General features: G+C 48.2%; 1 protein-coding gene and 1 pseudogene across 1 annotated transcript in view; both read right to left on the bottom strand.

The window, feature by feature from the left end:
• VPS35L (VPS35 endosomal protein sorting factor like) overlaps positions 1-27676 on the bottom strand; it is a 142790-nt gene that overhangs the window by 93171 nt on the left and 21943 nt on the right. Inside the window, exons 6-9 of the mRNA XM_008160012.3 lie at positions 26177-26253; positions 24521-24649; positions 8637-8721; positions 613-672 (exon numbers count right to left, since the gene is read on the bottom strand). Of these exons, the coding sequence (XP_008158234.1) occupies positions 613-672; positions 8637-8721; positions 24521-24649; positions 26177-26253 (351 nt within the window). The remainder of the gene's footprint in view (positions 1-612; positions 673-8636; positions 8722-24520; positions 24650-26176; positions 26254-27676) is intronic.
• Positions 12937-24291, bottom strand: LOC103302972 (glutathione peroxidase 1-like; annotated as a pseudogene).

Here is a 27676-nt window from a genome sequence, read left to right as displayed (position 1 = left end):
GGTAAAGTGAGAGGAGAGAACACCTGGCCCAGCATGTGGGCAAGAGCGTTACTTACAGGTGCCAGACACCTGAAGAGAGGGACAAGGAGCTGCTAGTGCGAGTTTATCGTCACCACTTATATGACCAAAGAAATTTATAGTCTACTCCCATTACAACCTCCTGAGAATTTGAAAATGATTAGCAATACAGTTAAGACACATATCACTTGGGCAAAGACTGTATAGGCAAAGCATCTGCCACTGATTTACTTGACACTGTTCTTTAATACAAAGTTGGTTTTTTAAAGCAGTTTGCTTCTTAGGAAAGATATGTAGAAAAAGTATTAAAATGTCAAACAGCAGAGGAATTTAAGTGGATGTAAAAGTTCAGATAACCTAAATGCAAACACCTTATCATTCTTACGCAAATACTCACCCAAATTCCCAGCCAGGCTGTTTGAAACCCTTCTGATGTCATCAGAAGACAGATGAGAACCCTGTAAAGATGGTCTTGTACTTCTAACACACCGACAATAACACAGGTGGTGCCAGGTCTCACTAAGTCCCGACCTCATATACGTCTACTCCTGACTCCAGGGCAGAACAGAGCCCGTGCAGCAGCTATGACGTTACCTGGAAGTACGCTGTGGTCGCCTACACACATGGAGAAGATGCGCTCATACACGAGGTTTCCTGGGAAGAAAAGACATCGTCAAGCTCTTCAGAGTAAATGTTAATCAGCCTTGGCTTGCCCTAACCTGTTTGGCTCAGTGGATAGAGCATCGGCCTTCGGACTCAAGGGTCCCAGGTTCGATTCCGGTCAAGGGCATGTACCTTGATTGTGGGCACATACCCAGTAGGGGGTGTGCAGGAGGCCGCTGATGGATGTTTCTCTCTCATCGATGTTTCTAACTCTCTATCCCTCTCCCTTCCTCTCTGTAAAAAAATCAATAAAATATATTTTTTAAAAATCAGCCTTGGCTCATGGAGACAGGGATGGCTGCGGACAAACCTGAACTTGTGATGATATCCTGCCACCTAGGGGACAAAAGTTAAGCCACATTTCTTTGCTTTTGTTTCTAATACTAGAGGCCCGGTGCACGAAATTCGTGCACGGAGTGGGATTGTCCCTCAGCCCAACCTGTACCCTCTCCAATATGGGACCCCTCAAGAGATGTCCGACTGTCCATTTAGGCCCGATCGGGCCTAAACGAGCAGTCGGACATCCCTCTCACAATCCAGGACTGCTGGCTCCCAACTGCTTGCCTGCCTGCCTTCCTGATTGCCCCTAACCGCTTCTGCCTGCCTCTCACAATCCAGGACTGCTGGCTCCCAACTGCTTGCCTGCCTGCCTTCCTGATTGCCCCTAACCACTTCTGCCTGCCAGCCTGATAACCCCCTAACCACTCTGCTGCCAGCCTGTTTGCCCCCAACTTCCCTCCTCTGCTGGCCTGGTCACCCCTAACTGCCCTCTCCTGCAGGGTTGATCACCTCCAACTGCCCTCCCTTGCAGGCCAGGTGCCTCCCAACTGCCCTCTCCTGCTAGCCATCTTGTGGTGGCGATCCTGTGTCCACATGGGGGCAGGATCTTTGACCACATGGGGGCAGCTATAGTGTGTGTTGCAGTGATGATCAATCTGCAGATTACTCTTTTATTAGATAGGATAGAGGCCTGGTACAGGGGTGGGGGCCAGCTGGTTTGCCCTGAAGGGTCTCCCTGATCAGGGTGGGGTACCCTTGGGGCATGGGGCGGCCTGAGCGAGGGGCCTGTGGTGGTTTGCAGGCCGGCCACGCCCCCTGACAATGCAAGCGGAGGCCCTGGTATCTGGAATTTATTTTCCTTCTACAATTGAAACTTTGTAGCCTGGAGCAGAGCCAAGCCTGGGGCTCCCTCCGAGGCTCGAAGCCATTTGTGTTGGGGTTATAATTGAAACTTTGTTTCCTTAAGTGGGTGGGCCCGGCCAGGGTGTGTGGAAAGCTTTGCTTCCCCTGTTGCCGGCGGCAACCCTGGCCTGCTCTCTCAAGTTCCATTCTGCCGCCATTTGTTTGAATTTGTTTACCTTCTATAATTGAAACTTTGTAGCTTGAGTGGAGGCTTAGGCCTGGCAAAGGTAGGCAGAAAGCTTGGCTTCCTCTGTTACCTAGGAAACCTTGCTCTCTGGGGCTGTAGCCATCTTGGTTTGGGTTAATTTGCATGCTTGCTCTGATTGGATGGTGGGTGTGGCTTGTGGGCGTGGCTTGTGGGTGTGTCGGAGGTATGGTCAATTTGCATATTTGTCTATTATTATATAGGATAAGAAGGGCTTTTACTTTCTGTGACAGGCAGATGAGTGATCATGCTCCCCTTCGAGTCTGAACTGGAACAGAGGGTCCTAGCGGCCTCAGGTGCCTCCCATCACTCCAGAGAACGGTCCCCTCATACTCGACAAGAGGCTGCACTGGGCAGCCTGTAGGAAGAACCCAGCACTGACCCATTTTGCTCGGCCTACCACACGATGGCCCACAGGTGTTTTAACATTTTTGAATTAGGTGCCAACATGTAATAATTAGAATTCACACGAAAACCCAGATTGCCTCCTTCTTCGCATACAACGTGCCCCTTCAGGAGAAAAGTCCGCTAGGACAGGTGAGCAGCTGCCCTGCAATGGCACGCAGACCACCCCAAAGTGTGCCGCCTCCATTCCATCTCCCATCGCAGCTGCTGCATCCTTTATGGGACCTGCCTGGGCCCAGAGAATCAGAATCTGAGATTCAACTGGAAGTTCTCCAAGGGAAGAGGTTTGTGTCTGTTCCACCCAAATATATTCCTAGTACCCAAGCTGGTGCCTCGCACAGTCACAAATACTCGACTCTGCTGTTGCAGCTCAAAAGCAGCCATAGACAGTATGTAAACAAATGGATGTGCTTGTGCTCCAATAAAACTTTATTTACAAAACAAGTAAATAAAGGACTTGGGCTACAGGCCGACCCCTAACGTAGCACAGAAAGCTTTGCTTATTCCATGCTTGGCTTTTAGAAAATGCTATCAATATTCAAGGGATAAAATTTACAGTTCTATTCATTTTCCGGACCGTCCCAAATCACTTTTTATGTCAAAAATATTTCCCTGTGCTCACACGTTTCTTTTTCACTCCATAACTCCATCATTCAGGGCAATAAAGAACCACATCCCTGTCCATCCATAGAAAAAGTCAAGAAAGTTTTTAGGACCATTTATGGTCAAACAGCATGAGATCAAATGACATCATTAAGCAAGGACAAAATGCTGGGTGACAGGAGGGAAGCCTCTCCAGCGGGGACTACTTACACCACAACCCTACAGACACCGCTGAGCATGCAGAAAAGAATATTTTGGCAAGTGAGGACTAGGAGTATGAGTTTTTGTAACCTTGCTAGAGAATTTTTACACATGCTCACATACGAGAGCCACAGATGCGGGCAGGAACCATCTTTATTTCAAACGTGCCTGGGGATGGCAACCTCTGCAGCAGCAGCAGCAGCAGCAAGCCTTCCTCTGCTGCCTGAGCCAGGGGTTCTCACTCGGGGTGGAGCACCAGAGCACGGAGGGCATGCGAACACAGGCAGAGCCTCTGCTCATGCTCAGAGGACCCGAGATAATGGTCGGGTGCAGCCTGAGGCTCCCAGGTGTGCGGCCAGGATGAGAACCCCAGCTCCAAACCCCTGCTTCAGTTCAGAAGAGCCCAGGAAGCCTGCGAGCACCCCCACTCCTCAGAGCCACCCGCCTTAGTCCTCCTGACAGAAGTGCCCGGTCTGTGCAGCCTCACCCGGTGCAGCGAGTGGTTGTCTCTGTGACAGCCCAGAGCCAGGCAGGGGCCTGCATGCAGTTTCCTTGGGGCTGTCACAGTGAGCCCTGCTGGATGCTGCCAATTTCTCACCTCCCACGGCACACAGAGCAGCCTGGAGAGCACCAAGCGCCTCCGCTCCCTCGGCGAAGCTCGCCGCCTCTCTGAAACCGCCACCAGGTGTGATTTCACCTCCGCATTCTCAGGGGACTTCAACAGCAAAATCATTCTGGCCAAACAAGTCTGGTGAATTGCTTTTCTTTACTAAGCCAGTGGACAACTAACTACTTTTGAGAAATAATGCCCCATCCTCAATATATTTCCTTTCCTGCTCCACTTTCTAAAGATCAAGGGCACTAAAATACCTCCAGTGACGATGACAGTAGCTGATGCTTTCTGAGCACTGACTGTGCCAGGCACTATTCCAACACTTTACACCAAGCATGTCAAACGGCCACATGTGGCCCAAAATGATTATTTTTACGGTCCAGCCAATATAAAGGTATGTAAGAAACATTTTAATAAAAATTTCGTAACTTAATTTTTACAGTATCCAATTATACATAATTATTAATAACAAACTACAAGATTTGTTAATGACTGATTACATAATCATGTTGCATTCATTTCCCTTACGCGCCTTACACACAGGCACACCATTTCTCTCCACTAATACCAGCAGGGAATATTTTAGCAGCCAATTGCCACATCATTAGTCTTGTACTGACCTGTTTGGTGTGCGCAACAGGAAATATTTCGCTTTTGGAGAACAAGAAAAATAAGTTTATTTGCGTTACGTTTATTAATTTGTGTAGTTATTCAGTGCCTGGTAAGTTAATGTTCAAGAGAAAATATTAATTTTTATTAAAATGTCTCATTATTTTATGTTAACAATGACTCATTTATTTCAGCCCTTTGTATTCAGCATGTCTCTATCGAAATAAATCTACGTTTCTATGAAAATGGAAGCTTTTTTTTTTGCGACCCACATACAATTACACTTATTTGGCCCGTGTTAACCTTGGAGTCTGACATGCTTGGTTTACACTGATCCTGCCAGAAAGCAATTATAAGAGGAACAAGTGTATATGCTTTCTAGGCCTTCTCTCATCTAATTCTCTCCAGAAATTCCCTGGGACAGGTCTATCACGCCCATTTTACAGGTAAAGAAACAAAGTCAAGTTCTGTAGCAATGAGACAAGGAATGTGGGTCGACTCGTGCCTAGCTCTGAGCTCAGGACCTCTGTGAGAGCCAGCCCGTGCCTTCATGCTCAGATGCATGGATGACCCATGTCCCTGCCCCATGCCCCTGCCCAGCATGGTGCTCCAGCCTCAGGCAGGCCTGGCCACCACCACAGAACACCGCCCTGGCCTGGTCAGGCGCCTCCTGTGGAGCAGATGTGCGAGATGGCCCGCAGCATTCCGAGTCCCACCCAACAAGGCGAGTCCTGCTGTAAGGAGGGAGCAGCTCAGCAGCCCCAAAGCCTACGTCTCCTCAGCACCTGCCTCAGAAATGCCGTTCACAGCAGGCCCGAAGTCCCCGGGACGGGTGTGGAGCAGAGGGAAGGAGGTGCTCGTCTGAATAAACTCTGAATGGGAGCACATTCCCGCAGCTCAAAGTTCCCAAAGGCAGCGGGAGTGTTGCCCACAGCTCCTCTCTGTCACCTCACTACTCCCACTACCCTCAGGGGGTCCCACCTTTACTCATTTCTTGGGTGTCCTTCTGATATTTCTCCAAGCAAATATAAGTGATTATGTGCAAGAAACAAAACTGGCTCTATTGTTGGTCTGCATCCTGACTCTCCCCCATGGTGATGCGGCCCGGGGACCCTTCCGCCTCTGCAGAGCAGACCCTCGTTCTAGGGGCCTCCTGTGTCTCAGGGAACAGGTATCCCCTGGGGATGGCCTCCCAGGTTGTTCCAATCTCCTGCTGCTGCCACAGGATAAACTCCCGGAGGTGAAATCACTGGGTCAAAGGCATACCTTTTGTAATTTTCAGAGAGCAAATTCCCTCCAGCACCAAGTACATGAAAATCAAACAGGTGCTCTGACAGCAGAGAGAACTCACTACCCTGTGGCCTGGGGCCACGGGACTTCTGTGACTCAGGTTTCTCACCTGTGAGATGGGATTATTCCAGACCCTACCTCATAGGCCTGTATGAAGACAATGTGACTTAGTATTTCTAAAGCACCTAGAAGAGTCAGGCACCAATCATCATTGTCAGCTCCTGGCCCAACCAGGACAGCGGGCACCGGCTCTGCCCCGGCTTGTTGAGCTGGGACTGGGGAAGGCAGCGTGGCTGGCAGGATGACAGCCAAGCTTCTCACGAGGTTAATGCCTGGATCTGGCCCGGCTGGCAGGCTGGAGTCTACCTCACCAGGGATGCTGACTCATGCAAAAGGAACTTGCAGGAGACCAGTGAAGGAACCAGGAGGCCAAAGTGCTCATTCACCACGAGAAACAGGACTCTCAGGAGGACCCGGCAGCCGTCAACCTGTCTCCCTGACCGGTGCCCTCACCCCCTGGGACAAGCTGTTTCCAGGACAACTGGAAGCCCAAGGAGTGTAGGAGTTGGTATCTATTGTGAGCCTAATGCAACCATCCATTCCGGGTCATCCTCCCCATCTCCACCCCTTCCTGGGCCCACACGACCCCCATTTTCCACCTGAAGTGCTACAATGGCTCCCTAGCTGGGCTCCCTACCCATCCTTGCTCTACAGTCTAGCCTCAGCACGGCAGCCACAGGGAGGTCATTAGAACTCAAACCAGGCGGTATCCCAGCCCTGCCTAACACTCCTATGGCTCCTCGTCCTCAGGTTCAAAGCCCAAGTCCTCCAATGGCCTCCACGATGCGCCAGGATCTATGGCCCTGTGAGCTCCTGCCCCTCCCTGCTGCTCACCCCACCTCAGCGCCCTGGCCTCCCTCCCAGCCATGCTCCCACCCAGGGGCTTTGCACCAGCTATTCCTTGGCCTAACCTGGGCCTGCACACCCACCCCACAGAACATGTGGTTCCTCTCTCTCCTCCTTCAGCTATGAACCCACCTATCAATTCTTAGCGAGGCCCCTCTGCCCACACTACTGAAAGTGTAGCCTCCCGCCCCTTGCCCATTCCCTTCATCCCCCTCACCTGACTCTCCCTCTCTTCCTCCACAGAACTGACTGCCCTCTACCACACAATAGGCTGACTGACTTGTTCTGCAAACCGTCTTTCCCTGGCACAGGAGCCCAGGAGGCCGCAGTTTTTGTCCCTTATTTGCTGATGCAGCCTCAGTGCCTAGTGCAGCCGGACAATGGCTCTCTGCACCTGACGAAGTCGGTCTGTCAGTTGGGACATAACTTCTTTTAAAGGTTTTTTAATTCTCACCTGAGGATGTGCCCACTGATTTTCAGAGAGAGGGGGAAAGGAGAGACAGAGAGAGAGAAACATCGATGTGAAAGTAACAAAGATTGGTTGCCTCTGGTATGCACCCCCACTAAGGATCAAACCCACAATCTAGGTATGTGCCCTGAGTGGGAATCGAACCCATGACCTTATGGTACAAAGACGACACCAGCCTGGAATCTGCACGTGTCACACCCCAGATACCAAGCATGGCTCAGGGACTGCCATGTGATCCATGCCAGGCCAATGAGAGAATTCTGGGACTTGGGTTGGAATGCTCAGAAAAAATTCCTTCTCTGTCTTGGTACTGTGGGCAGTTAGCAGACACTGAGGCCACCTGGGAGAGTTGGAGAATGAAGCCGACCTCAGGAAAAGTGCTAGAAAAAGCATGGTCCTGAAGAAACAAAGTATTTGACTTCCCAAATCCAGCTGTACCTGAAGCCAGAAACTCCCTCTGGATTGTTCAAACTAGACCAATAAATACGCCCTATCGCCAAGACCAGTCTGAGCCAGGTTTTCTATCACCTGTCCAGGCTAATATGTTCAGGTCCCTGGTCTCCTGTGCAGAGCTACATGTGTCTGGCTGAGATTTGTTTTCTGCCACTTTCGATCTCTCAATGGGTAACAAACAGCCCCCAGTCCTTCCTTAGGGAGACAGTGGTGTCTCTGCTCTGACTGCCTGTGCTTGCTCTCAGGCCACTCTGCTTGCTAGTTCTGGTGGGCACTGCACTTCCCTGCATCTGGCACAGACTGAACGGCTGCCTGGTTTGGGCAAACTGCTAACAGCATGATGCTCTGCCACTAACCACTGCCCGCAGCACAGAGGCCCGTTTCTCCGAGGGGGTTTGGGTCATCCTTAGTCCAGGCCTCTCTGCTGGGCTCCCACAGATCACTCTACCTGAAGGAGCACATAGGAAACCTCAAAATAGCTGCAGCATCTCTGGGGGAGGATGTGGCCAGAACTAAGGATTCTCTGGGACACACGGGGGAGATCTAGGAAGCTGAAGTGAAGAAGTTAGACCTGGATGTGGGGCACAGGGGAAAAGATGCTCAGGTTTCCAGCTCAGGCAATGAGCTGAGCTCCGTGGTGCTGCCACTTCCTCAGGTAGAAGCAGCCTAAGGGGAGGGAAGGGCTGGAAGAGGTGCGAGTGCAGTTCTGACAGAGGGCCAGAGGCCTCAAAGGGCGGTGGATGGAGCTGGGGTAGACGGCCTGTGAGCTTGCCCTGCTCCCCTCACTGTATGTGCCTCTTAGAAGGTTAGGGAAACACACAGTCTAAGAGTCTTTCAAAAACAGCGCCTGGTTAATGAGCAGGGGTGTGAGGAGGTCTCCTCCGTGATTTGCCTCATTACTTAAACCACGGCAGAACCTAATTTGAAGCAACTCCACTATTGAACTTTTGGCAAAAACCAGCAAACCAAAAAAAAAATACATATCTCCTAGATCTAAGATGAATATGACTAGTACTTACCAAAGGTATCAAGTATGTCCGTGATGAGGACAAACTTGCTTGGGTAGAAGTGAATGACACTTGTGTCCGAAAGAAGCTTTGAGCACTAGGAAAAGAGAAGGAGAGAAAACTCACTGTCATGTCTGATGGCTGCAACACTCCGGCCTGGAAATTTAACCATTTCTACAAACAAGCACAGGCGCTCCCCCGTGCCCAGCCCTCGCCATTCGCTGGGAAGACAATGGTAAGCAACATCACTGAACTTCTGACATGGAGCGAGACTGCTCAGAGCAGAGCCTCCCAGCAAGGTCACTACAGCCGCCCTGAGGAAAAACAGGGCTCGGACGCTCATCCAGAGGGTCTCTGCTCAGACATAAAGCAGGTCAGCACTCAAGGTCACCAAGGGGAGCCAGGGACACTCTCCCGCCAGGGTCCTTGTACCAAATGCCTTTCAGCATGGCGGCCTCTGGTTTATTTCAGGAGGGTCTCGATCTTCACACATTCTTTTCTGTGAAATGACCCGCTAAATAAGCTCCAGGATTTCTTAAAATCAGTACCTACCATTCACACTCACTCCCGCTGCCCTTGAGAGCAAGCGTGAGAAGCTTCAGAGCATCCCTGCATCTCTGCAAGCAGGACCCTCACTGCCAGCGGCGTCTAGGCTCCGCAGGGACTTCTCAGTGCCACGCTACCACTCGAGCCCAGGAGCCACACAATTTGGCCTTAAATACCCAGATTAAGTCACAAACTTATAATCAGAAACAAAAAATCAATTTCTACTTTGAAGAACTAAATGTAATGCCCCGTAAGGAACTAAAAAATTTTGCCCTATTTTGTTATTCCAATAGATGATCCTCAGGTAGAAAAATTTCACCTAACAATATCTGGGCATTTAATATGCATTTCCAACCTGCAGAGAATAGTACTGAATAGTATAAGTTCACCCTATCAAGAAGTAAGTTGTCATCTGTTCTCACTTTTTTACCCAATATCTAAACTGTTAGATTCATCAGATTTCTCCTTAGCAATGCATGCCTAACCTTTTGCACTCGGATGTCGAGTGTGACTCGACACGGTTAGCATCGGTAGCAGCTCGAGAAAAAAGCAAGCGAGTGCAAAGGGCTAAAAGTAAACGTGTCCCATGTGTACAACATCCTCTCACAGCTGATGTCATTGGGGAGAGCAGAGGGAGGGAAACGTGGGCTGTGAAACGATGGTGCAGGCTCAGCTCCATTCCAAGCCTCGCACCTGGGTGGACACAGGACTCGCTGTTCCTGGTGCCCTGTTGTGTGTTTTTCACATGCCTTTTAGGAGCACTCCAACTGACACAACCACCCTTGGGACTTCTGGGCTTGGGACAGGCAGGCAACTCTGACTCCAGAGACTGTTCACATTATACAACTCTGGATTCCCAGGGGTGTCTCATCTCCCAAGCTCTTCCCCACAGCCTCTTGCAGATGAGAGAGTTCAACAGAAGATTTCAAATTAACCTTTTGCACTTGGATGTCGAGTGTGACTTGACACGGTCAGCATTAGAATAAAGGAATAGAGAAAAAAGCAAGTGAGTGCAAAGGGTTAAACACAGCCGGGGCTTCCCAACATCTGTGCATTGATTTTTCTCCTAAGCTGGTGTCATAGAATATCCTCCTACCTAATAAGAGTAATATGCAAATTGACCCTAACTCCGCTACACCCAAAAGCCACGCCCACCAGCCAATCAGAGCGAGTATGCAAATAATCCCAACCAAGATGGCTACAGCCACAGAGAGCTTGAGTTTCCAAGGTGATAGAAGAAGCCAAGCTTTCTGCCTTCCCTGGACGGCCTAAGCCTCCACTCAAGGCTACAAAGTTTCAATTATAGAAGGATAATAAACTCCAACAGAAATGCCTGCCGGCCACAGAGCGAGCAGGAGGCTTGGCTCCACTCCAGGCTACAAAGTTTCAATTGTAGAAAGTAAATAATTCCAGATACCAGGGCCTCTGCTTGGGTCGCCAGGGGGCGTGGTTGGCCTGCAAACTACCACAGGCCCCTCTCTCAGGCCGCCCCACACCCCAAGGGAACCCCCACCCTGATCCAGGACACCCTTCAGGGCAAACCAGCCGTCCCCCACCTGTGCACCAGGCCACTATCCTATCTAATAAAAGAGTAATATTCAGATTGACCAACACACAATATAGCTGCCCCCCATGTGGTCAAAGATCCTGCCTCCATGTGGACACAAGATGGTCACCACAAGATGGCCAGCAGGGGAGGGCAGTTGAGAGGGACCAGGCCTGCAAAGGAGGGCAGTTGGAGGCGATCAACCCTGCAGGGGAGGGCAGTTAGGGGTGACCAGGCCAGCAGAGGAGGGAAGTTGGGGGTAAACAGGCTGGCAGGGGAGCAGTTAGACATCAATCAGGCTGGCATGGGAGTGGTTAGGGGGTGATCAGGCTGGCAGGCAAAAGCGGTTAGGGGCAATCAGGAAGGCAGGCAGGCGAGCAGTTGGGATTGTGAGAGGGATGTCCCACTGCCAGCAGTCCTGGATTGTGAGAGGGATGTCCGACTGCCCAGTGGGATCGGGCCTAAATGGGCAGTCGGACATCCCTTGAGGGGTCCCAGAGTGGAGAAGGCGCAGGCTGGGTTGAGGGACACACCCCACCCCCGTGCACGAATTTTGTGCACGGAGGGGGGTTGTCCCTCAGCCCTGCCTGTACCCTCTCCAATATGGGACCCCTGGAGGGATGTCCGACTGTCCATTTAGGGCAGTCGGACATCCCTCTCACAATCCAGGACTGCTGGCTCCCAACTGCTTGCCTGCCAGCCTTCCTGATTGCCCTTAACCACTTCTGCCTGACAGCCTGATCACCCCCTAACCACTCCGCTGCCAGCCTGGTTGATGCTTAACTGCTCCCCAGCCAGCCTATTTGCCCCCAACTTCCCTCCTCTGCCGGCCTGGTCACCCCTTACTGCCCTCTCATGCAGGGCTGATCACCTCCAACTGCCCTCCCTTGCAAGCTTGGTCCCTCCCAACTGCCCTCCCCTGCTGGCCATCTTGTGGTGGCCATCATGTGTCCACATGGGGGCAGGATCTTTGACCACATGGGGGCAGACACATTGTGTGTTTGAGTAATGGTCAATCTGCATATTACTCTTTTATTAGATAGGATGGAGGCCCGGTGCAGGAGTGGGGGCCAGCTGGTTTGCCCTGAAGGGTGTCCCAGATCAGGGTGAGGGTTCCCTTGGGGCGTGGGGCGTCTGAGCGAGGGGCCTGTGGTGGTTTGCAGGCCAGCCATGCCCCCTGGCAATCCAAGCAGAGGCCCTGGTATCTGGAATTTATTTTCCTTCTACAATTGAAACTTTGTAGCCTGGAGTGGAGCCAAGCCTGCTGCTCCCTCCACGGCTGGCAGCCATTTCTGCGGCAGTTAATTCACCTTCTATAATTGAAATTTTGTAGCCTTAAGTGGAGACTGGGCCCGGACAGGGTGTGCGGAAAGCTTTGCTTCCCCTGTTGCTGCTGGGAACCCTGGCTTTCTCTCTCAAGCGTCGTTCTGCCGCCATTTCTGTTTGAATTTGTTTACCTTCTATAAGTGAAACTTTGTAGCTTGGGTGGAGGCTTAGGCCTGCAACAGCTCTCGGAAAGCTTGGCTTGCTCTGTTACCTGGGAAACCTTGCTCTCTGTGGCTGTAGCCATCTTGGTTCGGTTAATTTGCATACTTGCTCTGATTGGCTGGTGGGCGTGGCTTGTGGGTGTGTCGATGGTATGGTCAATTTGCATATTACCTTTTTATTAGGTAGGATAATAGAAAGCAGAGGGTTTTGTTTTCAAATATATTTTTATTGATTTCAGAGAGGAAGGAAGAGGAGGGGAAAAACATCAACGATGAGAGAATATCAGTTTGGCCTACACCCCCCCCACTGGGGATCAAACCCACAACCCAGGCACCTGCCCTTGATCAGAATCAAACCCAGGACCCTTCAGTTCACAGGCTGACACTCTATCCACTGAGCCAAACCAGCTAGAGCAAGCAGAGTTTTCTTTAATTCAAAGTTAAAGTCATAACAATGTTATGATTAGAAGTTACCTTTTTAATCACAATTGTGAAGACTCCATCGGTTTTAAAGCTTTGGTGCAGTTGCAGAATCATGAGTTAAAAATACAGACTCTCGGCTCCACTCCAAACCTACTTTTGAAAGCCTCCAGGGAGGCAGCAGGAAGTCAGCATAAGGGCTCTAGGTGCCGCTTCACGCAGACGAGCTGAGTCAGGACACCCATGCCTGCAGCACTCAGAGTGGACTGAGCGTTCCTCCAGCCAGTGTTCTAAATCATCTGGGAGCTTTTACTTATTTTTCAATGTTTTGCTGACACTGGATAGTATTGTGAGAAGCTATCATGTGGGAGTGGGAGGCTAGGAGGTCTGGGGCATTTTCCTGGACATCAGACATTCCTCCACCCAGGTCTAAAGGAAACACGGTGGAAATGAATCCCCAGAAAGCAGTACTATGCTGCCAGGTATCAGGGCAAGGAGGGGCCTCGGCACTGCTGGGCCCAGGGGACAGCAGGGCCTCAATGTCACTGTTTGGAAGATGGGGCTGTACCTGTGCACAGGCATCCCAAACAGACCCACCAGGAAGTTGTGGAAGTTCCTGGCGATGACACTGTGGCACACCGGGGACCAGGTGGTGAACCGGGGGTTGGCCATGAGCGCAGGAGCATCATGCTTCACTGGGAGTGGGCAGGGCTTCCCACAGGAAGGTGAGGAGCAGAGTGGTTCACCTCGCACTTCTCAAAGGAGCATGCAGTTGGGCTCAAACCCGCCACCACGTGTGATGTACTTGAGGGAATTCAGGATCTCTTTGTTCTACGTTCACCTGATGCCCAAACTGGTTGCACACAAACCAGCTGATCAAGGCCAGGCCCTGGGGCCCACAGCCCTGTTGCTGCTTGTTCACCTGGATGTGCTCCCGGACCTTAGTGCCTCAGAGTGCGGCCACATTCACAATAAGCAGCTGCATGTCCCACACTGAGCAGCGTAAGGCCCCGCAGCTGCCAGCTGAGCAGCACACAGAGCACACAACCTGGGTACTGGAGAGGGAAGTGGGCACTGGGACAGGAACAATGCACAGCTTTTACAAATAATGAGGTTGGAACAAACTGTATAACAGGATTTAAGAGTTTCAAAATCTTGGGGAAATAGTGGCAGAGTAAGTAGAAGCTACACCAATATGCTTCCAGGAATAAACTGGAATCACAACTAAAATACAGAATAAGAGGAGAAACCAAGATGGAGGCATAGGTAAATATCTAAACTACTGCCTTGCACAACAATTTCAAAACTACAACTAAAAGACAAAATGAACATCATCCAGAACCACAGGAAAGCTGGCTGAGTGGAAATTCTACAACTAGAAGGAAAGAGGAAAGCACACAGAGAATCAGAGGAGCCACAAAAGGCTGAGGAACGGAGACACGCGCGTGGGTGGCTGAGTGCCTGGCTGGCATTCTCTAGCGGGAAGGAGACAAAAGCTCCCGACTGTGCTGAACCCCAGTTCCGACTGCACTGAACCCCAGCTCCGGGAAAGACCCTGGGGACCCAGGCTTATACGAGAGGAATCTGGACTGTCAGGTGGAAACTCAGGGGAGCCACGAAAGGCAGAAGTCCGTAGGCGCGCGTGCGAGTGCGCAAAGGGAGGACTGACAGCTGAATGCCGCTGGCTTTCTCTAGCGGGTGGGAAACGGAAGCTCCCCGACTACGCTAAACTCCAGTTCCGGGTGAGAATCGGGGAATCCAGATTCATTGGGAGAGAAACTGAACTGTCTGGCAGTGGGCAAAACTCAAGGGTGGCTTTCTCTCAGAGGTGCTTGCAGCGATTACTGAGGGATACTGAGACCCAAGGGCATCATAGGGCAGGGCTGACGGGAAGCCAAGACTGTCTGCTCAGCCCTGAGACTCCTCCCCATCCAAGATGAGCACAGAGGCTTTTGCAATTTTGCAAGTCCTGTCTCATAAGACTGTCTCCATCACAGAAGTTCTCCCGGCATAGACACAGCTGATCCTCACAGCCAATTGGCCTGGAGGTCAATTCCTCCCAGTGATAACAACAACAATCAAGACTTAACTACAACAAGGCTGTACACACAGTCCACAAAGGGGTGCACCAAGAGTGTCCACCTCAGGTAACTGGGGAGGCCGAGCCACTGGGCCATATAGGACACTTAGCACACAAAGCTACCCTACCAACTCAGGGAAGCAGCGAAAATGCAGAGACAAAGAAACAGATCACAAATGAAAGAAGTGGAGGAACAAATGACTAGATAAAGAGTTCAAAACCACAGTTATAAGGTTTTTCAAGAATTTCCTAAAAAAGGCCGATAAATTCAGCGAGACCCTCGAGGATATGAAAAAGGACCAACTAGAAATTAAACATACACTGACTGAAAAAAAAATATTATACAGAGATCCAACAGCAGACTAAAGGAACGCAAGAATCAAGTCAAAGATTTGAAATACAAAGAAGCAAAAAACACTCAACCGGAAAAGCAAAAGTAAAACAGAATCCAAAAATTTGAAGATGGTGTAAGAAGCCTCTGGGACAACTTGAAGCGTACCAACATCCAAATTATGGGGGTGCCAGAAGAAGAGAGAGAGCAAGATACTGAAAACCTATTTGAAGAAATAATGACTGAAAACTTCCCCCCACCTGGTGAAAGAAATAGACTTACAAGTCCAAGAAGCACAGAGAACCCCAAACAAAAGGAATCCAAAGAGGACCACACCAAGACACATCATAATTAAAATGCCAAGAGCAAAAGACAAAGAGAATATTAAAAGCAGCAAGAGAAAAACAGTTAGTTACTTACAAGGGAGCACCCATACGATTGTCAGCTGATTTCTCAACAGAAACTATGCAGGCCAGACGGGAGTGGCAAGAAATACTCAAAGTGATGAATAGCAAGAACCTACAACCAAGATTACTCTACCCAGCAAAGCTATCATTCAGAATTGAAGGTCAGATAAAGAGCTTCACAGATAAGAAAAAGCTAAAGGAGTTCATCACCACCAAACCAGGATTACATGAAATGCTGAATGGTATTCTTTAAGAAGAGGAAGAAGAAGAAAAAGGTAAAGATAACAATTATGAACAACAAATACATATCTATCAACAAGTGAATCTAAAAATCAAGTTAATAAAAAATCTGATGAACAGAATAAACTGGTGAATATAATAGAATCAGGGGCATAGAAAGGGAGTGGACTGAAAATTCTTAGGAGGAAGTGGTGTGGGGGGTGCGGGAAGAGACTGGACAAAAATCGTACACCTATGGATGAGGACAGTGGGGGGGGGGAGGTAAGGGCAGAGGGTGGGGTGGGAACGGGGTGGAGGGGAGCTATGGGGGAAAAAGAGGAATAATTGTAATAATCTGAACAATAAAGATTTATTAAATTAAAATAAGTAAATAAATAAAATACAGAATAAGCATCCTCAATAACCAACAGAAGACTGGCTGGAGAGAACCCTGACAACCAAGGACGTAAAGTGGAGACCACACAGAGACTGGTAGGAAGGGCAGAGGCACGAAAGGGCTGGCTGGACTTGGGCTCCCACAGACAGCAGCTGAGTATCGGGAGAGATATCTAAGCTGTTGGGGGGTTGCCACTGAGAACTCTGGAGTCTAATTCCCAAGCTGGGTTCCCCAACCCAGAGAACTGGAACTGAAAAAGGTGCCCACATAACATCCGGCTGTGAAAAGCAGCAGGGTTGGTGTCTGCCAAGGAGAGACGGCTGGAAATGCAGGCACCCTCTTAAAGGGCCAACACACACAATTTGATGTGCTGTCATTCACCTTGGGCACTGGCAGGGAGAGGGCAGAATGGACTGGAGCTGTGTGAGCACAAGCCAAGGTTGGGGACTTTGTGGTTAGAGCTTAGAGGCAGACACCTCAGTTTCCTGTACTGAGTCATTCCCTCACACCACAGGGATACCTTTATTCAGCAGACCTTTATCATCCAAGCAGTTTATGCTTAAGTGGAAGCAATAGCCCCACCCTATTGGAAAATACCTCATCCCACCCAATGAAGTTTCTCAAGCCCATTAAGCGACTGAAAATAACAATCAGCCTGCAGGCAGAAGCAATTACCCCACTCTGTTGGAAAACCTCTCTTTCAGTCCTGTGGTCATAGCCTGAGGCTAATAAAGACTGAATAATAATCACACTGCAGGCAGAAGTGGTTCTCTGGAGACTTTTGAGTCTTTCCTGATCTAATTCTATGCTCAGAGCTAAAAAAACAAAAAGCAGATCTTGGTGTACATCCTGGTCCTTTCCAAAGGCATCCAGCCCCAGCCAAGGGAGCCACAAGATGTGGATTGCTGATAGCTCCAAAGAGGTTACTCAGGGCTAGTAACAAACAATGTCTGACATTGTCCTGCACCACCTAATATAAAGACACAAACGCAAACAGGCAGCCAAACGGGGGATACAAAAAAACATGCCCCAAATAAGAGAACAAGAGAATTCTCCAGAAGAAGAGATAAATGAAATGGGAGATAAGAAATATATCAGATATAGAGTTCAGAATTATGATGACAAGGATGCTCAACAGCAAGAGAAAAGGTACAGACACTATGAAAAAAGACCAGTTGGAAATGAAGAATGCCATAGTGCTAATAAAGAACACCATGGAAGGAGTACCCAGCAGATTAGGGGAAGCTGAGTATCAGTGAATTACTAGTAGACAGGGTAGAAAAAAAAATCACTCAATCAGAGAACCAAAAAGAAAAACCAATAAAAAACGGGAGGACAGCTTAAGGGAGCTGTAGGACAACATGAAATGTAACAATATTCATATCATAGGAGTGTCAGAAGGTGAAGAGAGTGCGAAAGGGATAGAGACCATGTTTGAAGAAATAATGGCAGAAAACTTCCATAACTTGGTGAAGGAAAATATTACACAAGTTCAGAAGACAGAATTGAGAAGAACCAAACAGGTCCATGTCCAGACACATCATAATTAAGATGACAAAAATTAAAGGCAAAAAAAAACAACCTTAAAGGCAGCAAGAGAAGAGCAATTTGTTACCTACAAAGGAGCTCCCATAAGCTTATTTTTCATCAGAAAATCTACAGGCCAGAATAGAATGTCATGAAGTACTCAAAGTAATGGAAAGCAAGGATCTGAAACCAAGATTATTATATCCAGCAAGGCTATTATTCAAAAAATGGGGAAATAAAGAGCTTCCCAGACACACACACACACACACACACACACACACACACACACACACACAGCTAAAGGGGTTTATCACCGCCAAACCAACACCACAAGAAATGCTAAATTAATTACTGTAATGAGAAAAAAAAATAGAGAGAAATATAGGCTTAAAGAATTAAAATGATAATAAATACCTATCAATAATTACCTCAAATGTAAATGGATTCAACGTTCCAAAAAAAGCCATAGGGTAGCTAAATGGGTATGAAAACATGACCCAAATATATGCTGTCTGTAAGAGAAGCACCTCAGAACAAAAGACTCACACAGGATGAGAGTGAAGGGATGTAAAAAAGTGCTTCATGCAAATGAAAACAAAATGAAAAGCTGGGGTAGCAATACTCATATCTAACAAAATAGACTTAAAATGAAGGCTATTAGAAGAGACAATAAAGGTCACTACATAATATTAAAGGGATCGATCCAACAAGAGTATATAACCCTAGTAAACATACATGCACCCAATATAGGAGAACCTAAATATATTTTTTAAAAATTCTGGAGGATTTTAAGGGAGAGATTGATAGCAATACAGTTATAATAGGGGACATTAAAACTTTGTTGATTTCACTGGATATATCTTCCAGGTGAAAAATTAACAAGAAAACACTGACTCTAAAAACTGACACACTGGATCAGATGGGTTTAATATACATTTATATAACATTTCACCCAAAGCTGCAGAATATACATTCTTCTTATGTGCACATGGGTCATTCTCAAAAAATAGACCACCTGTTAGTACACAAAACAAGTCTCTACAAGTTCAAGAAGATTAAAATCATATCAAGCATCTTCCCAGATGACAATGGAATGAAATTAGCAATCAACTACAGTAAAAATACTCAAAACCCTTCAAATGCATGGAGGCTAAATAGTATGCTATTAAACAACGAATGAGTTACCAATGAGATCAAGAAATAATTAAAAAAACTTGCTGGAAGAAAATGAAAATGAGCACACAACAACCCAAAATCTATGGAGATAGTGAAAGCAGTCCTGAGAGGGAAGTTCATAGCATTAAACGCCTACCTCAAAAAACAAGAAAAATTAGCAATAAACCATTTAATCCTACAACTTTATTGATGAGCCTTTAGCAAGACTCATCAAGAAAAAAAGAGAGGACCCAAATAAATACAATCAGAAACAAAAAATGTTAAAGTAACAACTGACACCACAGAAATACAAAATTACAAGAAAATACTATGAACAACTATATGCCAACAAGCTAGACATCCTGGATGAAGTAGACAAGTTCCTAGAAAAATACAATCTTCCAAAACTTAATCAGGAAGAACCAGAAAACCTGAAGAGGCCAATAACAAATGACAAAATTAAAGTAGTAATCAAAAAACTCCCAGCAAACGAAAGCTCTGGTTCAGAAGAACTAATACCCATCCTCCTCAAACTATTCCAAAAAATTAAAGAGGAAGGAACACTTCCAAGCTCTTTCTATGAGACCATTATTATCCTAATTATAAACCAGATAAAGATACTACAAAGAAAGAAACTGACAGGCCAATATCCCTGATGAACACAGATGCTAAAACCCTCAACAAAATATTAGCAAATGAGATCCAGCAATTTCTTAAAAAGACCATACACTATGACCAAACACCATGACCATATGGAATTTATTCCAGGGATGCAAGGTTGCTACAATATTCGCAAATCATCACATAAACAAACTGAAGGACAAAAATCACATGATCAGATCAATTGCTAAAGAAAAAGTATTCGACGAAATCTATCACCCTTTTTTGACAAAAACTCTCAGCAAAGTGGAAATAGAGATATCATACCTCAACATATTAAAGGCCATATATGACAAACCTACAGTCAACAGCATACTCAAAGGACAAAAAATAAAATCATATCCCCTAAGAATATGAAAAAGACAGGGATGCCCACTTTCACCACTCTTATTGAACATAGTACTGGAAATCCTAGCCACAGAGATCAGGCAAGAATATAAAAGGCATCCAAATGGAAAAGGAGGAAATAAAATTCTCATTATTCAGACTAGAGGCCCGGTGCATGAAATTCGTCCACGGAGGGGGGTGGGGGGAGCAAGAGGGGGCGCGGTGTACCACAGCCCAGCCTGCACCTTCTCCAATCTGGGACCCCTCAAGAGATGTCCGACTGCCCCGTTTAGGCCTGATTCCACATCCCTCTCACAAACCAGACTGCTGGCTCCCAACTGCTCACCTGCCTGCCTGACTGCCCCTAACCGCTTCTGCCTGCCAGCCTGATCACCCCCTAACCACTCACCTGCCAGCCTGATCGGCGCCTAACTTCTCCCCTGCCAGCCCAATTGCCCCCAACTGCCCTCCCCTGCAGGCCTGGTCACCACTAACTGCCCTCCCTGGAGGCCTGGTCAACCCCCCTTAACTGTCCTCCCCTGCAGGCCTTGTCCCTCCCAACTGCCCTCCTCTGCAGGCCTGCCCTCCCGCAACTGTCCTCCCCTGCAGGCCTGGTCACTCCCAACTGCCCTCCCCTGCAGGCCTGGTTGCTCCCAATTGACCTCCCCTGCAGGCCTGGTTTACCCCAACTTCTCTCCTCTGCAGTCATGGTCCCCGCAACTGCCCTCCCCTGCAGGCCTGGTTGCCCCCAACTGCCCTCCCTTGCAGGCCTGGTTCCCCCCAACTGCCCTCCCCTTCAGGTCTGGACTCTCTAACTGCCCTCCTCTGCAGGCCTGGCCGCTCCCAACTGTCCTCCCCTGATGGCCTGGTCCCTCCCCGACTGCCCTCCCCTGTAGTCATGGTCCCCCCCAACTGCCCTCCTCTGCCAGCCCGGTCATTCCTAACTCCCCTCCCGTGCAGGCCTGGTCCCCCCCAACTGCCCTCCCATGCAGGCCTGGTCCCCCCCAATTGCCCTCCCGTGCAGGCCTGGTCCCCCCCCCAACTGCCCTCCTCTGCTGGCCCGGTCACCCCTAACTATCCTCCCCTGCAGGCCTGATTGCCTCCAACTGCCCTCCCTTGCAGGCCTGGTCCCTCCCAACTGTGCTCCCCTGCTGGCCATCTTGTGTCCACATGGGGGTGGCCATCTTGTGTGTTGGAGTCATGGTCTATTTGCATATTATCTCTTTACTAGAGGCCCGGTGCACGAAATTTGTGCACAAGGGGGTGTGTCCCTCAGCCCAGCCTGCACCCTCTCCAATCTGGGACCCCTCAAGGGATGTCTGACTGCCCCTTTAGGCCCGATCCTGGCAGGGGCAGTCAGACATCCCTCTCACAATCCAGGACGCTGGCTCCCAACTGCTCGCCTGCCTGCCTTCCTGATTGCCCCTAACCGCTTCTGCCTGCCAGCCTGATCACCCCCTAACCACTCCGCTGACAGCCTGATTAATGCCTAACTGCTCCCCTGCCAGCCTGTTTGCTCCTAACTGCCCTCCCCTGCAGGCCTGGTCACCCCTAACTGCCCTCCCCTGCAGGCCTGGTCACCCCTAACTGCCTTCCCCTGCAGGTCTGGTCCCCCCCAACTGCTCTCCCCTGCAGGCCTGGGTCCCCCACAACTGCCCTTCCCTGCAGGCCCAGTCACCTCCAACTTCCCTCCTCTGCCGGCCTGGTCACCCCTAACTGCACTCTCCTTCAGGCTTGATAGCCCCCAACTGCCCTCCCTTTCAGGCCTGGTTCCTCCCAACTGCCCTCCCCTGCTGGTCATCTTGTGGCGGTCATCTTGTGTCCACATGGGGGAAGGATCTTTGACCACATGGGGGCAGCCATATTGTGTGTTGGAGAGATGGTCTATTTGCATATTACTCTTTTATTAGATAGAATTATATAGGATGACATAGAAAACCTTAAAGATTCCACCAAAAAATTACTAGAATAAATGAATTCAGCAATATAGCAGGGCCAATAAGCAGCTCTGGCCAGTTTTTCTCAGTGGTTAGAATGCTGCCTGTGGACAGAAGGGTCACAGGCTTGTTTCCCTATCAAGGGAACATACTTCAGTTACAGGTTGAATCCCCATTCCTGGAAAGAGCATGTGTGGGAGGCAGTCAATGTGTCTCTCTCTCTCCCTCTTTCTCTCTACAAATCAATGGAAAATAATATCCTTGGGTGAGGATTTAAAAAAGAAAGCCAATAAGCCCATGAAAAGATATTCAACACCATTAGATAGTATGAAAATACAAATTAAAACCACAATGAGATGTCATCTACTAGGATGGCTATAATGAAGACAAACAACAAGAATTGGAATGCTTATGTACTGCTAGTGGGAATGCAGGCAGGTGGTGTAACCATTTTGCAAAGCAGGTCAGCCATTTCTCAAAAATTTAAACATAAACTTAGTATATAACTCAGCAATTCCATTCCTAGGAATCTATGCAAGAGAAATGAAAACATGCCCACACAAAGACTTATATGCCAATGTTCATATTAGCATTATTCATAAGAGCAAGAGTGGAAACAATCAATCCATTAACTTATTTTTTTCCCTCCAATATATTTTTATTGATTTCAGAGAGGAAGGGAGAGGAAGAGATAGAAACATCAATAATGAGAGGGAATCACTGATTGGCTGCCTCCTGCACGCTCCCTATTGGGGACCGAGCCCGCAACCCAAGTATGTGCCCTTGATGGAAAGAGAACCCAGGATCCTTGAGTCCGCAGGCTGACGCTCTATACACTGAGCCAAATTGGCTAGGGCTGTCCATAAACTTATTAATGAATAAGTAAAAGAGGGTTATTCATACAATAGAATACCAGTCAGCAGTAAAAAGATGCAAAGTACTGGCAGTGAAACATGGAAGAACCTAAAAAGCCTTATGCTAAGGAAAGAGGCAGATGCAAATGATTACACAGTGAATGATCCCACCTGCATGAAATGTTTAGGAAATGCAAGTTTACAGGGTCAAAAGCAGGTTTCCTGGGGTTGGAAGTGGCAGTGGGGTTTAATTGCAAACATGCTTTAGGGAATCTGAAAGGGAGGATAACAGAAATGTTCTAACATTGGGTATTAGTTGCACAACTGTAAACTCACAAAAAATCACTGAATTGCACACTTACAATGGTGGATTTCAGGATATGTAAAATATCTATAATAATAAAAGCATAACATACTAATTAGATCGGACATCCTTCTGGACGACCTGGACAAAGCCGGGGCTGCGAGGGAAGCTTAGGTCCCAGGTGCCAGAGGGAAGCCAGTGCCAGCAGCTGGGGGAAGGAAGGCCTACTCTTGCACGCATTTCGTGCATCGGACTTCTAGTATTTAAATAAAGCTACAAAAACAAAAACCCTATTGCAGAGCAAATAAGGTAAACTAGTCTCATTTCTCTACACTCTGCAGCTTCAGTGTCTTTATTAAATAAAGAAGGCAGTCTTTAAAGTATTGAAAGTAAAACAGTTACAATTAATCAGAGGTGAAGGTAATGAAACATGTTCAGTTATTTTCTTTGCAAAGACATGAATAGAATCTCCACATGGTAAAGAAGTCACAGTTCTATAAACAATATGCAGAGATGCTGCCAATAAAGATATTTTGAAGAAGCACTTGCTAGTTTAGCTATTTTCTCACTTGAGCCCCTTAGTAAACAACTGTGTCACATGTGTCCAGGTGAGAGGACCCTTCTTCACAAGTATTTACTCTGAAAACTAACAACAGTGATTGAAGGGAAGTCGGCTCTACCAGGACTGAGAGTTGGCCTTGGTCATGAAACTACCTCAAAAAAATAGCACCTGCCATAGAAAGTACCACCTTCATAGACTTCAAGCACCAGTGCAAAGCCTCCTAACCCTCTCTCCAGGGCAACAGGTGAGAAAACAAATGGCACATTGCCGTGACATTTCACAAAAATGGGATCTGTCCTTCTGAAGTAAAATGGCTGTTCAGAAATTCTTTAACTTTGTTCTGAAAATCATAATGAAAATCAAATGAATAAAAATATATATTTTATTCATTTTTTACAGAAAGGAAGGGAGAGGGAGAGTTAGAAACATCGATGAGAGAGAAACATCAATCAGCTGCCTCCTGCACACTCCCTATTGGGGATGTGCCTGCAACCAAGGTACATGCCCTTGACTGAAGTCAAACCTGGGACCCTTGAGTCCGCAGGTCAACGCTCTATCCACTGAGCCAAACCGGTCAGGGCAATCATACATTCTTTTACAGTGTATTTCTGAGCATGGTCTGCCAAAACAGGATGATCTTAAGGGTCCAGAATAGAACTTGCTCTTGTGATCCAAGGGTTGTCACAGATCAACAAATTCATCAACAAATGTAACTTCCTAACACCAGAAACATGTTTTCTTCGTCACATAATTATGCAGACTATGACTCAAAAATGTACATATCAGAAAACACAAAGAAAATCTGGTCAAGGAAACCCAAAATATAGCTGATCAATCTTTAGTTTGTACAAATCATCAATGTGCCAGGGGCTATACAGGGCCAGTGAAAAGCGCACCTCAGAGGGCATCATTAGTACAGATCTCGGCGACTCGGAACTCTGCCATGCACACCTAGGGAGCTGCACAGGTGGCTCTGAGATTGGCCAACTTAAAAAACACAGATTCACAGTAAATACATGAAAATGGAACAGATTAAAAAGGCGGACCCTGAAGGCAGGCCTTGGAAAACCCTAATTATCCACAGAGTAATTTTACATAGGAAGTTCTGAAAAGAAAAAAAAAATCACTAGACCTGACCTGGATGACTATTTTTAGAGCCTTCACTTTCTGGTCCGAAGCCCAGGCATCCTTCAGCGACTGGTTAAGCTCCTCTATGCGATTCACATAATCCTGCTGAGTTAAATTCAACAGTTCCTTTTGGGATCCCTGTGGGAAGCAAGAGGGAAAGTATATGCACAATAGGAAAACTGTCCAACTCCCAACCCTATGAACAGCACCAACTCAGCCTCACTCTCTAATTTTCCTCATAAGCCACCGTGCATTGATAGTTTTGTCTTATGAATAAACAGGTCCTTTACATTTTCTGCAAAGACGGGCAGAGTGCAGTGACTGAGACTAGCCTTGGAGGCCAGTCTGAGTCAGGCTAACTCCCAGCTCAGCTCCTTCCTACCACGTGGCTCTGGGTGAACTGCTCTCCTCCCAGGGCCTCCTCTGCGGCCAGAGATAACACAGTTCTCGGCGCCCACAGTGTGCCAGGCACGGTGTGCCAGATGTTCAAGATGCAAAAATAAGCAGAAAGACATTCTTTCTGCACTAATGGAGTTTAAAGCAGAGGACAAGATGGACATTAATACAAACTGAAATAAATGCTTGGGAGGAAATAACAACTCCCTGAACCCGGTGCCCACTGTAAGAAGTACGACTGTTCCTGTGCCACTAAGGAAAGACCGCAGGTCACCAGCATATACGAATTGAGACACGGCCTAATTTCAGGGGCATTCAAAGAAAAGGTTCATCTCAGAAGGGAACACATGTGGTAACAGGAATGCACTCCAGGGCGGTCACAGACGGTTTCCTGGAGGAAGCAATGCTTGAGACGAGCTCAGTACTGAGCAGGCAGGGTGGGTGTTAGAGCAGAGAGGGCACCAGGACAGAACAGACCACAGCAAGCATCTATGAAGAGACCAAGGCCGCCATGTGGGTGCATCAACAGTGTGGGGACTAGCACAGCCCCTGGTACAGTGTGTGCTCAGTGATCCTTGTCTATAGTTGAGAAGCTCTAAGCTCACAGGGGTCAGGGTCACTCTAGCCCACAGGAGGAGATCAGGAACCACATATTTTTTATATGAATGTTCCCTGGAAACCAGTGAACACTGTTAAAGAAACACACATAGAAGGGTCAGGAAACCGGGACTGATACCACTGGTCATTTGACTCTGAGATAGGGCCCTCCCTGCCCTTTTGCAGTAGGAGGTGCCATGTGACTAGTTTGGGCAAATGCGCTGTGAGCAGGGGGGCATGTGTCCCTTTTGGGCTGAGGCAGTAAAAAGGGACCCTCTATTCAGCTTGGCAGGAAGCTCTCTGTTGCGATGGCAGCACCAGGAGATGGTGCCTGTCAATGCACTGGGTGAGTCATGTTTTCTGAACACACACAAGCCCGGCAGAGGGCCGCGCCCTCTCCGCGGCAAGGCAGGAACTTTGTCCTGCGTTTCCTGGGAGAGAGCTCCATGGGTGCACAGTGACACCTGTTCCAGACGACCTGGGCTTGCTCAGACGATTTCAGAAGGCCAGCCTGAGCCTGAGCAGCTCCTGGGCCTCTTTCTCAGATCAATGGCGCCTGAGGAGGAGGCACAATGCACAGCTCGAGAATTAATTGGAGCAACCAGCAGAGAGCTCACTGGCAGAAGAAAGGGAAGACCACAGGGCCCTGCGCTCAGCCAATGACCTGCTCACCTCCTCAAAGTCATCCAGCTCTTCCAGCCTGGTCCGAACCTTCTCCGACACTGCGAACGCGGCAGGCCCGGCTCTGCCTAAACGACATGGACTCTGTCACATGGGGCTTTCCTGTCACCAACACCTCCACCGGAGGCATCTTTGACTTTACACTTCAGCGGCAGCATCCTTCCCTAACCACAGTCCATCAGAAACATTTCTGCCTAAAAGCTACCCCTGGGAGTGGGGGACCAGCCTCCAAAAGGACTTACTGTGTCCCATCCCTTATTCCTAAAGAAAGGCGGTCCAGATAAGATGCCCAACATCCACCACTGAATTGTTCTCCAAGAACAAGGCCGCTCAGGCTTCACTCGGTGTGGGCTACTGTGCCCTTACACTAACTAAAAACCACCTCACCATCTGCCGGGAAATGGAAACGCTGGGGCTCCAAAGCCCCCTTGAGCAAACAGGACGAGTTGTGCCTCCGCCCATCATCTGTCAGCGCAGTCCTTTCCATCGGCAGGGACAGGGACAGATGAAGGAAAGCCTTCAGGCCACGAGCCAGCTGCAGGGCTAGGCGCCTGTCCAGCTGGCTGTTGCTCTCCAGCGCCTCCTATTTCAAAGCCTTTCTCATTCTCAAGGGGCATCTGTTCTAGATCGAGGGCCCTTTGCTCCTGCTGCCAGACTCACTTCAGGAGCTAGATTTATTCTCCTAAGGCACTGGCTTCTGAGCTCCGGTGCTCGCTCAGATTTGTCTGGGATCAATGAGAGCATGGCACCATTAGTTCATTACTAACAACTACTAAAGTAAGAAGTTTCCAAATAATTTGCTTTTTTAAAAACCTTTTTCTATTTCCTTCATTCTGAAATATACTATGTACAGAATTGTGCACACATGTACATTTTAATAGATAATTTAAATGTTTGTAACCACCACTGAGTTCCCCACTGTGTGAGGACAACCCAATTTTCCCTCCTCTACAGTCCACGGGTGTTTCTTTCCTGCAGGGGCCACTCTGAACAATGCTGCCAGGATTATTGCTGCACTGTCTCCTGCTCATGTGTGCATGCAGTTCCTCTGGGCAGGAGTCACTCAGGATGGGTTAACATTCAGATTCTATTTCCAGGAGATCTGGCAGGGCTACGACTGCATTTCTGATGGGCTCCCAGTCACCTGTGGTCCAAGGACCACACTTTAAAAACGCAGATGTGAGCAGAGATAGGAAAACGCTCTGTGAAGAGCCAGACATACAATTTTAGATTTTATAAGTCGTGCAGTCTCTGTACACTACACAACTCTGCCATTATAACACAAAAGCAGTCACAGACAATCTGTAAACCAACTGGCATAGCTGTGTTTCCATAAAACTTCATTTACAAAACCAAACAGTGGGCCAGATTTGGTCTGCAAGACAGGCTCTGATTTCTGATAAAGGGCACATCCTAGAAGTAGGAATTCTGGGTCAAGGAGTTGGCCCGCATCCATTTTAATAGGTAATACAAAAGTACTTTACATAGCGG

Source organism: Eptesicus fuscus, chromosome 4 (assembly GCF_027574615.1).
Source record: "Eptesicus fuscus isolate TK198812 chromosome 4, DD_ASM_mEF_20220401, whole genome shotgun sequence".
Taxonomy (NCBI): Eukaryota; Metazoa; Chordata; class Mammalia; order Chiroptera; family Vespertilionidae; genus Eptesicus; species Eptesicus fuscus.
This window is presented reverse-complemented; position numbering and strand designations above follow the sequence as displayed.